This window comes from Carcharodon carcharias, chromosome 10, assembly GCF_017639515.1.
Source record: "Carcharodon carcharias isolate sCarCar2 chromosome 10, sCarCar2.pri, whole genome shotgun sequence".
NCBI classification, from domain to species: domain Eukaryota; kingdom Metazoa; phylum Chordata; class Chondrichthyes; order Lamniformes; family Lamnidae; genus Carcharodon; species Carcharodon carcharias.
In genome coordinates this window covers 61102806-61119079 of record NC_054476.1, presented here as the reverse complement: position 1 = coordinate 61119079, position 16274 = coordinate 61102806, and the positions used below count along the sequence as shown (strand labels likewise).

General features: G+C 44.8%; 1 protein-coding gene across 1 annotated transcript in view; it reads left to right on the top strand.

Moving 5' to 3' along the window:
• The window catches only part of myrf (myelin regulatory factor), a 251560-nt gene that overhangs the window by 148788 nt on the left and 86498 nt on the right, over nucleotides 1–16274 (top strand). The window contains exon 4 of the mRNA XM_041196647.1: nucleotides 2775–3113. Within this exon, the coding sequence (XP_041052581.1) occupies nucleotides 2775–3113 (339 nt within the window). The remainder of the gene's footprint in view (nucleotides 1–2774; nucleotides 3114–16274) is intronic.

Genomic DNA, 16274 nt, shown 5'->3' with positions numbered 1-16274 from the left:
TTCATTTTCTTAAATTGATAAGCTGTAGTGAAACACCAATTTCACAAGATCAAAAAGAAGAAATAAAATAAATCAAGAAGTGGTGATTATGGACTTGATTTTTAATTCAGGGTCTGGAACCCGACACCCAGATAGTTTCAAAATCCGGACCCGTGCTGCATCTGTGTCACTCATGCGATGCTATCTTCAAATGTAAATGACCTAATTGAGCAAGAAGTGAGCTTGGTGCCCAATTTGTGGTACCAAGCATTACCAAAAGGTGGGAGCTGCCTGCAGAGCACAAGTGGCAAAGGCAAATGGTAGACATGATGGGGCCTGCTGCTGCCTTGCTGAAGAGAGGAGGCAGTACCTCAGAGGGCCAGCAGATTCAGTGCACACAAAAGTGGCCAAAATGGCCAAATGTAAGGTATTGTGCAAGATGCTGTAGGTCCCAGAATTGTTCAGCAGAAAAAATCCTTTAACTTCTCCCTGCATTGAACTTAGCAGCTGTGCACTAAGCTGCACCAGATGGTTTGGCAATTAACAAATTGAAAATCCCCTTCTGGATCTCCCCAGCCTACTAACAAGCTTCTCGTTGAGCCAAAAGGCCATCAGTTGGAGGTGAGGCATGTTCCCAACTCCCCACCCTCACTTCGAAAATTCGGGCACATCCTGGACTTGTTGGGACACTGGCACACCATGCAGGAGTGCACTTTTCAAAATGCACCCGCTCTTGTTCCAGCCCTGTGGGAAATTGAAAACCCCGGCCATTCTAACACAAGCTTGGATTTTAAAAGGAGGTAAAGAGTTTAACTGTTTTGAGGTGATTGCCCAGATCTTCCAAGGAGCGGCAGTCATCGTGGGATTGCCACTCTGCTCGAACTTTCCCCCGTTTCAATACTGATCCGCATTTCTTACTGGGTCTTCCGAGCCCAGCTTTATTAAATTCAGAGTGTAGTGAACCTCCGAGAGCTCCGTCCCAGCTCTGTCAAGTCTGGGAAGGCAACACACGCCCCGTTTTTACAGCGTAGATGCCGAATGGAAAGTTTAAAGGCCCACTTTGAATGTTGGTGAATGAATGAGTGGATGAATGGGTAGGGTGCTGGGTGGGTAGCTGGTTGAGGTTGTGAGTGAGCTCGAAGGTAAGGTGGCTGGTGGGTGAGGTGGCAGGTGGGTAGGGCGGCAGGTGGGTGAGGTGGCAAGTGGATTAGCATAGTAAGTGGGTGAGGTGGCAAACGGGTAGGGTGGCAGTTATGTGAGGTGGTAGTTGGCAGATGGACCAAGTGGGTGAGGTGAGTAGGTCGGGGGATAGTTTGGTCGGGTCGGAATGGGTAGTCAGTTTGGGGGCTAGTCATGTCAGGTTGGCGGGGGAGTAGCTGTGTGGAGGGAGTAGTCAGGTCTGGTCGGGGGTTAGTCGGGTGATCATGGGGGTAGTGTGGCCAGGAGGGCAATGATGCAGGGGGTGGGCAGCAGTTAGTCAGGGCATCAGTGGTGGTAGCTGGTGATTGTGGGAGCGGGTGGGGGGAGTAGTCGGCTTGAGGGTAATTGGGGGAGTCAGCAGGGGGTGCAGTCATATGCTGGTCAGGAAAATGAGCACTATAGTTTCTTCTTTGCTTGGCAGTACCCATGCTTGTGTGTCTCAGATATCTTCAAGGTTTTGGCTTTTAAACATGTACATAGTAATCACCTCCTCAGTCTGTCATCAAAAACTTTTCTGTCATCTGACAATTGGCACTGAAACATGGTACAGCAACCATTCTTCATGAAGAATTAGTATCTTTTAATAGTTACAGGATTAGTTAATCATTCCAGGCTTGTCTGTTAACTTTGGAGACTACTTTATTTGATGCACCACACTTGGCGCAAAGCCTTATCAACAGGGACTGCAGTAGTGGGAATGGGTGTACAACATTACCCCCGATTTTCTACCCACATTCATTGCTAGTAATGTTCTGTGTTTGAATCAGGTCTTGAAAAATTACTTGGCGTCTTCATATGACATTCCTTTTGCTTCTTTGGTAGATGTGCTGCACTTAATACAAACAGGTTAAGGTCTCTGTTAAAATAGCCGACAAAGGGTGTCATATAAAGGTGCTTATTGACCAGGACTGACAATTCTTATTTCTAGCATTTTGAAAAACAAACGTTCTTCCTTAGGAGAAACCGTGACACATGAGCACCTATATGGATAAGGGTGTAGCAATCTTAGAGGTTATTCATGCCAGTTAATATCAATGTATTTTTTTCAGTGATTCTTTACCTTCCACCACTTTAGGTATGGGGCGGTGTTCATAAATGACAGAGTGACTGTTCCTCTGACTTTGTCAAAGATTCTTTGTGGAAGAACCTTAACTTTTCAAGCCCAGTTCCCCAGACCACATGGTGGAGATGTGAAATCAACAGTGAAAACAAGCACAAAACCCTTTGCAGTATAAGGCAGATTTTGCCTTTGCATGCAGAAGATTTTTTATTAAATGGAAGTGGCTTACTTACAGAAGTTTAAATCCCTGCCTTTTTTTAAAAAATGGTTACAACTTTAAGTGGAGAATAGCCAATGACAATATGTTATCAGTGCCTACTTTGACTGGCCAACAAAAATTTCTGCACCAATTACAGAGATCGTTCTGTGATTGGTGATACTATGGCAATTGTCTCCAGCTTTTTAGATAAGGCATAGGTAGCCTAAAGTTAAAAGGAAATAGAGGTCATCAGAAGTATATCTTTGTTAAATACAGTAGTTATATTTGTTATTTATTAAAGAATGGTGCTGTATTCCATGATTTCTTTCTCTGCAGCTGTTTTCCAGATCTTCCAGTCTCAGTAAGTTATTCCAACCCCCAAGCATCCGGCAGTGCTCCAGTCGGCCATGCTATCCCCAGCGCCATTGTGAACACAGGCCATTTAAACAGCCCTTCCACCAGTGGAGTCAACCATCTTTGTCATGTAACCACCAGCTGTATTCCAGTTGCAGCTAGACATGGCGGTCTTGTGCCAAACCCTATATCTTGTGGCCCAAACCTCAGCAGCCACGTGAACTGCAATGGCAACAATGGAATGCTAGCCAAAAGCTATCCCAGCACCCTTTGCAACACAACTGCTATCAAAGTGGAACCAAAGCCTTCCTATGCACCCGGGTAAGTGAAAATACGGAATTTGCTTGACACTGGAATGCATTTTAATGGAAATTCTAATGTAAATGTTTAGACTTACCAGAATCCATTGCCTGTTACTGTTACACCACAAATCATTCAAAATGCTTAAATGCTTAAAAAGTCATTTTCACCTTCTGGTTTTCGTAGCAACCAAAAATCCTACACCTGTCATATAGCATCAAATAAAATTGAAAAATAACACAAGTACAATAACATGATTAGATTTGTCCATTGAATTGTCCTTTTGGTCCCTTTCAACGTCTTTGTTATTGAAGGTCTCAGCCTCTCCTCAAGGCAGCACTTAACTGAGTGTGGCATCAAGGAACCCCAGCAAAACTGGAATCAATAGGAATCAGGGGGAAAACTCTCCAATGGTTGGTGTCATACCTAGCACAGAGGAAGATGGTTGGAGTTGTTGGACCTCAATCATCTCTGTCCCAGGATATCACTGCATTAGTTCCTCAGGGTAGAGTCCTAGGCCCAACCATTTTCAGCTGCTTCATCAATGACCTTCCTTCCATCATAATGTCAGAAGTGGAGATCCATTGATGGATTGCACAACATTCAGCATCATTCTTGATTTCTTAGATACTGAAGCAGTCCATGCCCATATGCAGCAAGACCTGGACAACATTCAGGCTTGGGCTGATAGCAAGTAACATTCATACCATACAAGTGCCAGGCAATGACCATCTCCAACAGGAGGGAATCCAATCATCTCCCCTTGACATTCAGGACATTACCATTACTGAATCCCCCACAATCAACATCCTGACAAGAAACTGAACGGGACCAGCCATATAAATACTGTGGCTATAAGAGCAGGTCAGATGCTGGGAATCTTGCAAGGAGTAACTCACTTCCTGACTCCCCAAAGCCTGTCCACCATCTACAAGGCACAAATCAGGAGTGTGATGTAATACTCTCTACTTACAATCAGAAGCAGGGGAATTTATAATGGGGAACAAAGAATTGGCTGACCAACTAAATACATACTTTGGTTCTGTCTTCACAAAGGAGGACACTAATAACATACCAGAAATGTTGGGGAACACAGGGCTTAGTGAGAGGGACAAACTGAAAGAAAGCAGTATTAAGGAAATGGTGTTGGAGGAATTGATGGGATTGAAGGCTGATAAATCCCCAGGGCCTGATAATCTACATCCCAGAGCATTTATGGAAGTGGCCCTAGAAACAGCGGATGCATTGGTGGTCATCTTCCGAGATTCTATAGACTCTGGAACAGTTCCTACAGATTGGAGGGTAGCTAATGTAACCCCACTATTTAAAAAGGGAGGTAGAGAGAAAACAGGGAATTATAGACCAGTCAGCCTGATATTGGTAGTGGGGAAAATTCTAGAGTCCATTATAAAAGATTTAATAGCTGAGCACTTGGAAAACAGTAGTAGAATCGGACAGAGTCAGCATGGACTTACAAAAGGGAAATCGTGTTTGACAAATCTATTGGAATTTTTTGAGGATGTAACTAGTAGAATTGATGAGGGGGAGCCAGTGGATGTGGTTTATTTGGACTTCTTTCACAAAGTCCCAAATAAGAGATTAGCATGGAAAATTAAAGTGCATGGTATTGGGGGTAGTGTATTGAGATGGATAGAAAACTGGTTGGCAGACAGGAAACAAAGAGTAGGAATACACGGGTCTTTTTCCGAATGGCAGGCAGTGACTAGTGGGGTACCACAGGGATCGGTGCTGGGAGCCAGCTATTCACAGTATATATTAATGATTTAGATGAGGGAACTAAATATAATATCTCCAAATTTGCATTTGACACAAAGCTGGGTGGGAGGGTGAGCTGTGAGGAGGATGCAGAGATGCTTTAGTGTGATTTGGACAAGCTGAGTGAGTGGGCAAATGCATGACAGATGCAGTATAATGTGGATAAATGTGAGGTTATCCACTTTGGTAGCAAAAACAGGAAGGCAGATTATTATCTGAATGGCTATAAATTGAGAGAGGGGCAAGTATAACAAGACCTGGGTGTCCTTGTACACCAGTCGCTGTAGGTAAGCATGCAGGTGCAGTAGGCGGTAAAGAAGGCAACTGGTATGTTGACCTTCATAGCAAGGATTCAAGTACAAGAGCAGGGATGCCTTGCTGCAATTATACAGGGCCTTGGTGAGACCACACCTGGAATATTGTGAGCAGTTTTGGCCTCCTTATCTAAGGAAGGATGTTCTTGCTATAGAGGGAGTGCAGAGGTTTACCAGACTGATTCCTGGGATGGTGGGACTGACATATGAGAAGAGATTGAGTCGGTTAAGATTATATTCGCTGGAGTTCAGAAGAATGAGGGGGGACCTCATAGAAACCTATAAAATTCTAACAGGACTAGACAGGATAGATGTAGGAAGGATGTTCCCGATGGTGGGGAGTCCAGAACCAAGGGTCACAGTCTGTGGAAACGGGGTAGACCATTTAGGACAGAGATGAGGAGAAATTTCTTCACCCAGAGATTGGTGAGCCTGTGGAATTCTCTACCACAGAAAGTAGTTGAGGCCAAAACATTGTATGTTTTCAAGAAGGAGTTAGATATAGCTCTTGGGGCGAAAGGGATCAAAGGGTATGGGAGAAAGCGGGAGCAGGCTATTGAGTTGGATGATCAGCCATGATCATGATGAATGTTGGAGCAGCCTCAAAGGGCCGAATGGCCTACTCCTGCTCCGAGTTTCTATATTTCTATGTTTACTTGCCTGGATGAGTGCAGCTCCAACAACACTCGTGAAGCTCAACACCATCCAGGTCGCTTGATTGGCACCACATCCATCACCTTCAACATTCATTCCCTCCACCACTAACACACAATGGCATCCGTGTGTACCATTTACAAGATGCACTGCAGCAACTCACTAAGGCTCCTTCGACAGCACCTTAGAAACCCGCGACGTCTACCACCTAGAAAGACAAGGGCACCACCTGCAAGTTCACCTCCAAGCCACCCACCATCCTGACTTGAAACTATATTGCCATTCCTTCACTGTCGCTGGGTCAAAATCTGGGTTTCTAAACCACATGGACTGCAGCAGTTCAGGAAGGCTGCTCACTGCCACCTTCTCAAGGGAAATTAGGGATGACCTAGCCAGCAACGCCCAAATGAAAGAATAAAAAAAAGCATCCTTTTACCTAAAGGATAATGAAAATCTCGAACTCCCACCCCCAAATTGCTTGTGGATGCTGAGTCAACTGAAATCTTCAAGACCAAGATGAATAAACTTTTGTTAATAATAGTTTTGGGGATATGGAACAAAGATGGGTAATGGATTTGGGGTAGAGATCGACCATGATCTGATTGAATGGTGGAACAGGCGCGAGTGACTGAATGGCGTATTCCTGTTCTTATGAATGCAGATTGTGTAGTCTAAGCATGTGTAGCGTAACTCCAAACAGTTTTGGCTTAGTTGTTTTTCAAAATATATTTGAAATAAAATCCATGACAATCTTCAAAAGCTTGTTTCATGTAAATTTTGTTTGAATGTTTTTAATGACAAATGGAGATGGTGTCTAGACTTAAGAGAATGACTGTTTATCAGCTATTTTTGGTTCTATAAACTACAAAAAATAAATCAACCCTGAAATTCAACGGGGTTTATTCCAGCCTCTTGGCAGAGTTTAGTAAAAGGCTGTTAGAACCCCCACAGACATTCAGGGTCACTAAGCAGGGAAAGAGAGAGCGAGCTAGACATTGGATAGCCCTGCCTTTTGGGTGTGGATTGCTTGCATCTGTGATCAGCAGGGGGTACCAGCAGAATTATTTGTTGAATACGTGATACAGCTCTTCTTAAAGACAGGCTGGACTTAAAAGGGAAGCCGCTTAAATATTGCTGCAATGTAAATATTTTACAATGAAGACTGAGACAGAGAGAGTTATGTGGTGATGGATGTGGTGCTGGAGGAATTGGTGGTGCAGGTGGACAGGAGGAGAGATGCTATGTTCCCTCCAGAGCTAGGAGACCCTCAGAAGGGAATAGGAGCAGGAGGTCGAGGTCAATTCCCACCATTTGGACCCAAGAGGCCCTGCCTCATGCAGGTGGTCAAGATCAATGAATGTATTTTTACATGACATCTCCAGCTTCTCACGCTGCTCAATACGCAACACCCCGTGACTCACCCAGGAGCACTCCTTAGCACTCAGGACTCACACCTAACATCCAGATATCTCACCTCACACTGATACACCTACCAATGTTATCAGCCTCACACCACCTCTCATTTCCTCCACATACCTCCAGCTATTCAGCTAAGTCAGGAACAGTACAGTGAAATAGAATTTCTGACATTCTGTCTTCTCTTGCAGTACAAGGTGGCACACTATAGAAAGGAGCAAAGCAGAGCAAGTAGGGACAAGGACACCTGCATCTCCTGAGCTCTATGGGGGAAATGGTTCTCTGTATCAAAGGGCTGGGTGTGACAGAGCCCCTGGCATTCCTGAGAACTTTGATGAGGATGGCATGTTCCTGCCTTATTTCCCCTCTGCAGATGTGTGGCCATGGATCTCCTGCTTTCCACCCCAATCCCCTTCCCAGACACCAATTCTCCTCTTCTGAATTCCTGCTTTCAGACAACCAAGCCTGTTAGGCTTGCCTGTCCAGCCTCATGAGCACCAGGAGGGGGAAAGAGAACATCAGCACAGCATTGATCCGGCACTCACAGCTACGAACTTAGACACTGATACTGCACTTACCTTGGAGTCTGGTACAGAGTTGAAATCAGCACATGGTTAGGCACAGTGGGTTGTAACCAGGCCAAGGGTAAAGGATAGTTTGTTTGCCAGCTAACTGGAGGGCAAGGTCACAGACAAGTGTTTTTGAGGAGGACTCAGATTAGGAAATTGATGTGCACAATACAAGAGCACACTAAATGGGCAATCACACCAAGTTGCTGGGTGCATTGGCTAACCTGCCAGACTGCCTCCTGTCACTATCAAGGAACATGGAGAAGTCTGGCTCTAACCACACAAAGGAATGGACTTGCTTTCAGCAGCATCTGCTCCATCTCTCTGAAATGCAGTAGATCCAGAGGCACTACCACTGCTGCCCCCTATCCGTTGAAGCCGTTGTGTGCACAGGTTACTTGATCCTGTGGTCGCTTCTATGAGGATGCAGCAACACTCTATGGCAGGAACGATTTAGGAATACACTTCCAAGAACACTCCAGGGTACATCCAGACACTTTGTGATCAAAAATGTTCCAAATCATTACCTTGCTGCAAGTTGGGTGCTTGGCCCTAGCCGGGACAGGGCCCATCTTGCAGCTTCACCTTTGTTTGCAGAGTGAATAACAAAGAATCTGCCTGCGTATTCATTGACCAAATGTGGAATCCTTGCATCACATCAGCCGGCTCACAGTCTTCCAGTGGACACAGGGGGCCAAAGCCTGCATCTGCCCTTCATATCCACAACACCTTGCAAGAAGTAGCCGGTGGTTCGGAGCAAACAAGTAGAAAGATGCATGTCCCCTATAGCACAGCTACATGGGCCTGAATTTTCATTTGTCAGGCTTGCACAATCAGCGGGCCCAGACGCAGACGGGAAATGGGCCTCTGGCTGCAATCGGCCCCTGATCGCGATTTGACGCCGGCTGGCCGATTAATGGCCAGCCAGCATGAAACACGCCCTGAAATGCTTAGCACTGCAGGGATGGAGGTGGAAAGAGGGCGGGCGTCAACCTAACTAAGGGTGTGAGTAAACACTTCGAGTGAGGTCCCTGAAGGCAGACAGCTGCCCCAGGGAGCTGCAGACCTCCACAGGCTGAAGGAAATGACAAAAATGCTGCAAAATATGTCCATGCAGCACAATCAAGCACCTGAAAGCATACCTCATAAAAAACCAGCCCCCAGCTATTTCTTTTTATTTAATTTCCCCACGGAGATTTCATCCCGCCCTGGATTGAGGCTTGAGCAAAAATGTGAGTGCCACTTGGAAGAATGGCCTGTCCGCCAACCATAAATGTGAATGGGCCACGTAAAATCGGTGTTAATTGTATCATTAATGGGTGTGCCTGCCAAGCGAAATATCATGCGTGTGCACAACGATGTCAGGACTCTTGTCCGACGCCATCTCGCACTACTTCACGTCCGTTCGGGTCAGGCACGCGTTTGCCCACAGGGCATAAAATTCTGACATTGAGGCCATTTCACACCCAGTGTGCCTTTACTCATCCTTATTTTACTTCATTTTTAGAAGGAAAAAAAAACAATTTAGTTCTTTTTTTAACAGAAAGTCTTAAATTATAAGTTCTATAATGTGTACAGAAAATTTAAACATTCTAATTCCTGCTATCACAGAGCAAGCCAGGCTGACAGACATATGGAAGGGGAGATTGAGAGGAGACCAAGCAGGAGAGAAGGTTTTTCCTCATTCTATTCTGAATTTTTTTCAATTGAATTTCCAAAGCAGATAGGAAGTTTCTAATTATCACCAATTATCCACCTTGTTTTCTTGGTGGTTAAAATATGCAAACATTATAGTTATTAACTGCTATTAAATTCCAAGCTGGTCCACAGTCTGATCAAATTGCAGTAACAGAAACTTCCATGGGTGAGAAGTAGAGCAGTAACATTATGGCAGTGCAACCTGGAAGGAAGTGGAACCAAATTGTTAGTTGTCTTTTGGGACAGTACAGGTAAAACAAAAAGTGTGTTAGCAGCTGCTAGCATTAAGGCCTGAGCCGGGTTGGTCATAGATTCAAATCGCACTGCAGGGATTTGAGCAGATGAGCTAGGTTGACACTTCATTGCTATACAAAGGAGTGCTACACTGTTGGCAATGTCATCTTTCAGATTTGACATTAAGCACAGATGCATGTTCGGGTGGACATAAAAGATCCTATGGTATCATTCAAAGAAGAGCACAGAATTTGTTATGTGCAACATTTATTCTTTGGTTAACTACTTTCCCTGTGCACATAGCTGTAATGTTTGCCTAGTTAATATCAGTGACCATGGACGGAATTTAGTGCCCTAACCCCATGGCAGGTTTGGTGGCAGGGGGCAGGTGGTGGGTGGAGATCCCATGCTTTCCCGCCTCTGCCCCAATTAAATCCAGGGCAGGAAGGCATATGGACAGCCTTCCCACCCTGCCACCAATTCAAGTCCTTAAGTTGTCAATTAATGCTTGCTTAAGGGCCTCATCCTGTTGTTACTGGTATTAACGCAGCAGTAGGCAGGGAATTTGTCATGCAGGAAGCCCAAAAATCAAATCTTGTAAGGGTTGCATGTGAGCTTCCAAGGGAGGCTTGAGGGGGTGGGGGGTGGGGTTGGGTGTTGGGGGTCCCTCGTTCAAAGGCACTCGGTGCCTGATCAAGGGGCTTGGCATCAGGAACGGTGGGGGGGGGGTGCCCACTGACAGCTGTCCCTGCCTCTCCCGTGACCCCCATTCCGCCATCACTCACCTGTAGCCTGGGTCCTTCAGCGATCTTGGACCTCAGGTGGGTGCGTTGCCAGCAGCAGCCACCCTCTCGCTGGCACTGCCAAACAATGCACAGCCGTCATTTCTGTTTGGCTGGTAGCTCTTGGGGGTAGGATTTCCACCAGGGTCCTTGATCTAATGCAGTGCTGTTCAGTTAAGTGCCTAGGAAGCACTTAATACAGCAGGCCTTCCCGAGAGGAGGAAATGTGTGAACTCCGACACCTCCATTAAATACTGCCCTGTGTTTCAAAAGTCATTAACTGGCTGTGAAACTCTTTTGAATTGCCTGAGCACATGAAGGACTTATGGAAATCATGTTCCTTCTTCTTTGTTGCCATAATCATTTCTATGACAAAGTTGGCTTTTACCCAATTATTTTTATTTGTATTTGCATTAATTTACACTTTCAATAATTGGGTCTTTATTCACTATGATCTGAAATCTACAATCTTAGTAAACAGTGCAAAGGGAAATGATTTGTGGAAGTTTGCAAACATGCAGAAGATATTCCATACTGAAGAGGATAATTTTCCATTTAATTTTAAGCTGTTCCATGCCTCACGATTAACCATTGCTCTTTGATTGGGATACTTCACACCCGAGGCTATGTGGTTTATGGTGCAATCCTGTTCCCTCTGACGGGTGGAAGCATATCACACTTTCAGACCATATCTTCCAGGCTATAAGTACAAGTTACTTAGAATTTAAGAATCTTTCAACTGAGTCTGTGAATCCTCAGATCGTACACATCTTTGCACCCTTGGGGTTCCGTCTTTCTGCTGTGATTTTTAAATAAATGATGGAAACGACTAAACTGCAGAATGTGAAGAGCCAGCTACACTTAATTCAAGCAAGCTTTCGACACTGCGCCTCAAGGGAAACCTTTCACACTGAAAATGTGGTCTTTCTCAACAGGCAATATTTATAATAATTATTTCTATCAGTCAAACAGGTGGGAATGAGACTCCCAACTCTTGCAACTATCTCAAGAGTTCAGGGGCGGGATGTTGTGGGCCTGTCGAAGCCAATGGACTTTTGAACACCTCTCTGCATTTTATGGCCCTGCCCCCGCCATGACGGTGCTGTAAAATTTTGCCCCAGGTCTGCCCCAAGCCTTTTGCAAATTCCATCTGGCATAATCCCTTCAGTTGTAGTAATCACAGCTCAATTTCAACTTTCAGTGACAAATTTATGTACATTGTTTTTTCACAAGTCCAAGGTATTAGTCAGACAGCCCAGTTCTGCTTGGGTTTAGTTTATGAGTAATAACATTAATATGAGGCGAGTTGCCTTTCCTTTGAAACTAATTGTTAGCTGCAGCTGTTATCTATAACTAGTGACCTTAGACCAAAGAGTTCCTTTCAGAGTACAGCCAAAATGTTCCAATTTAAATTCACAATATTTGGAAGAACTAAAAATGAATTAAAAAATATGTAATTGGAAAAAAAATATTTAATTGAAGCACTAGGTCCAACACACGGACAGAGTGCTAGGATCAGTCTTCATCTCCCTGTTTTCCCACACATTTCCAGTACCAAAAAGTAAGCAATGAGAATCACAGAGGCCAGGGACTGCCTCATGGAGTTGGATAGAAAATCACAATGAGCCAATTTTTCCAAGCTTCTTGTAGCTAGATATGGAGTGGAAAAGGCATGGGAACATCATTACCAGAAGCAACCTAATGCCTGGGAGAAGTTAAAAGAAGAAACATACACCTGTATTTATTTCTTACTTAAGTTTTACATAAGCATTACTGCAGAAGTTTTCACATCTGTTACAATCTTCAATTCATATTGACTTTGTCAAATTGAAATCAAAGTCCAATTATGAAGAATGATTAGTATTTAGAATGCTCATTCTTGAGGGATGGGTGTCCATTTCAATGTGTACTTTTGGTACCTACTTCCAATTTTTATATGGGAATGCTTTGTTAGTTGTCCCAGATTATGGGTAATAAACTGGATATTAATTATTCATTTGTATATAGTCTCTAGAAAATGGATGTATGTTGATATCAGATGAAGTTTTGATTGGGCTTGGTTCATTTTCTCTCACAGCAGAATAATGTATTAAAACTCACTTCCTCATTTGGAAAAAAAGAATATCTTCTTTCTAATAAGAGCAGGTAGAGTTTGATTTTCCTGACTCTCCTTTGCTTGGAAACAGGCATGAAAAGCACACATCAAGGGTGTTCTAGATACAATGGTCTGAATTCACTCCTATTTCTGGGTAGAGCAGGGAAATTCTTCATTAAGCTGTGGCCCTGTCTGCCTTCTCAAGAGGACGTTTGATAATTTGGCGTTATTTGAAAAAGAACAGGGCAGTTCTCCCACTGTCCCTCAACCAACATTAGCAGAAATCAGTTTACCTGGTCCTTATCACAACGCTGTTAGTAGGACCTTGCTGTGCTACATTACAACAGTGACGACATTCCAATTAAAAAAATACTCCATTGGCAGTGAAGTGCTTTGGGACATCCTGAGGTTGTGAAAGATGCAATATAAATGCAGGTTCTTTCACTTTTCTTTGAGTTCAATTCACTACCCTATGTCAGACATAACTTTGACACAGGCCCACTCCCTGGTAGAGCTTGTGCCTTGAAACAGGCGTCAGATATACAGCCATTTCGGTTACAGAGCCACCTGGCTGTTGTCCTTAGATCCATGAGGTGGCTGGGGAAAAAAATAGGTTCACTTGTCCTTTTGCCTCCTCCCCATCCTGCTGTCTTCTCCCCTTCATCTCGTCAGCCTGCCAGTGAACGTGAAGACTTTTTTCTGCGGTTACCAAAGCAATATTTTGATTGTTCCTGTTTAGGTACATACACTCTACTTCTCCTCAAGGGAAGTTCCAGGAATCTAAAGGCAACACAATGAAAATGGAGAACTGGGCCTAAATTTTGAGGATCCACCAAGGTGGGAACAGAGGCAGTGAAAATACTGGCACCAACTTCCTGTCACCATTCCTAGCACCGGTGACTTTCACCAGGGCGGGAGACTCCGAGATGATGGTGTAGCGGGTGTCACTGAACTAGTAATCCAGAGATAAAAACAAAAAAACTGCGGATGCTGGAAATCCAAAACAAAAACAGAATTACCTGGAAAAACTCAGCAGGTCTGGCAGCATCGGCGGAGAAGAAAAGAGTTGACGTTTCGAGTCCTCATGACCCTTCGACAGAACTTGAGTTCGAGTCCAAGAAAGAGTTGAAATATAAGCTGGTTTAAGGTGTGTGTGTGGGGGGGCGGAGAGATAGAGAGAGAGAGAGAGGTGGGGGGGAGGGTGTGGTTGTAGGGACAAACAAGCAGTGATAGAAGCAGATCATCAAAAGATGTCAACGACAATAGTACAATAGAACACATAGGTGTTAAAGTTAAAGTTGGTGATATTATCTAAACGAATGTGCTAATTAAGAACGGATGGTAGGGCACTCAAGGTATAGCTCTAGTGGGGGTTTTTTTTAATAATGGAAATAGGTGGAAAAAGGAAAATCTTTATAATTTATTGGAAAAAAAAGGAAGCGGCAAACAGAAAGGGGGTGGGGATGGGGGAGGGAGCTCACGACCTAAAGTTGTTGAATTCAATATTCAGTCTGGAAGGCTGTAAAGTCCCTAGTCGGATCATCTTCCGACTAGGAACTTTACAGCCTTCCGGACTGAATATTGAATTCAACAACTTTAGGTCGTGAGCTCCCTCCCCCATCCCCACCCCCTTTCTGTTTCCCCCTTCCTTTTTTTTCCAATAAATTATAAAGATTTTCCTTTTCCCACCTATTTCCATTATTAAAAAAAAACCCCACTAGAGCTATACCTTGAGTGCCCTACCATCCGTTCTTAATTAGCACATTCGTTTAGATAATATCACCAACTTTAACTTTAACACCTATGTGTTCTATTGTACTATTGTCGTTGACATCTTTTGATGATCTGCTTCTATCACTGCTTGTTTGTCCCTACAACCACACCCTCCCCCCCACCTCTCTCTCTCTCTATCTCTCCGCCCCCACACACACACCTTAAACCAGCTTATATTTCAACTCTTTCTTGGACTCGAACTCAAGTTCTGTCGAAGGGTCATGAGGAATCGAAACGTCAACTCTTTTCTTCTCCGCCGATGCTGCCAGACCTGCTGAGTTTTTCCAGGTAATTCTGTTTTTGTTTTAGTAATCCAGAGACCCAGATTAATGCTCTGGGGACATGGGTTCAAATCCCACCACAGAGGCTGGTGGAATTTAAATTCAATTAATAAAGTCTGGAGTTGGTAGCTAGTTAGTGAATATGAAACTATCATGGATTGTCATGAAAAACCCACCTGGTTCACTAATGCCTTTTCCTTACCTGGTTTGGCCTACGTGTGACTCCACACCCACGGCAATGTGGTTGACTCTTAACTGCCCTCTGAAATAGTCTAGTAAGCCATCAGTTCAAGGGCAATTACGGATGGGCAACAAATGCTGGCCTTGCCGGTGACACCCAGAACCCATGAAAATAATAAAGAAAAAAAATCCTGCCTGACCCAGTAATAATGATAATTAAGATAGTTGAAGAGTTCATTGACAGCTCACTGAGGGCCATGTTCAGATTTTGATGGGGGCTCCTGGATGCGTGTCTGGGCAGGTCAGGTGCATTGAGGCAGCAACACAGTGGGGACGCCATTAAGGCCAGTCTAGAGAATTAGGTGGACCCCATGAAAGAGAGAATGGTGTCGAGGGGAATCTGCCACTGTCACACAGCTCCCATCGGGTCAGTGGAGTTTGCAGGGAGAATGACCAGTAAGTGCTTGAGCAGGATGACATCACCCTCCTGGCATTGCAGGGGCATAAGAGCAAGGAGCAATGATTCCAAATGCAATTGGGGGAGGGGGGTGGGTGGTGAGGGTGCTCCTGAGCACAAGGAAGGCAGGAGCTGGTAACGGAAGCACGACGATCAGATTTTTATGTCCAGTGGCAATGAGAAACTACAAGCTCCGCAGAAAGGGCAGAGCGCTGGGCATTGGGGGTGGGGGGGAGGTGGCTGTAGAGGAGATGGACAAGAGACAGGAAGGACATGAGACAAGAAGGACGTGCAGTCCATATCCTCAGCAGAGGATCTACCTTCAAAGATGGAGCTACCTTGAGATGACTGAGAACCAGTGCGTGACTGCGACTCTCCAGGCAGATGGTCGCAGAGATTTGTGTCTTTGTGGTCAAAAACCTCACACCTGGCAGCATTTGTTTGCCATGGCCTGCCAGTGGCCGGCAAAGTCAATGTGGCCTTCAACTTCTTTGTCTCTGGCTTCTCCCAAGTATTATTTGAGGACCTTGGTGGTGTCTCGCAAACCGTTGCATCTCACAGGTCACAGATGTTCTCTGCAAAACCTGGACAGTATATGCAATACCTGACAGTGCTATGCAGGTACCAAGGGCAGTGATGTTGGCCTCCATTGCTGGATTCCCCAGGTGCAGGGCATCACCGATTGTACCCATTTGCCCTTCAAGGCACCCAGTGATTCATCAACAGGAAGGGCTTCCATTTCATCAATATTCAACTGGTTTGCAACCACAAGAGCTTCCTGCATATATGTGCTCTTTCTGACAGCTGTCATGACTCCTTCATCTTCTGGCATTCAAGGCTGCTTCAGCTCTTCATTCTATCCCCCAAACCACATCACTTCTAAGGGACAAGGGAGAATTTTCTCCCCGTCGGGTGGGCCGGTCAGGAGCCGACGCCGGTGCGCCGCCTGCTGA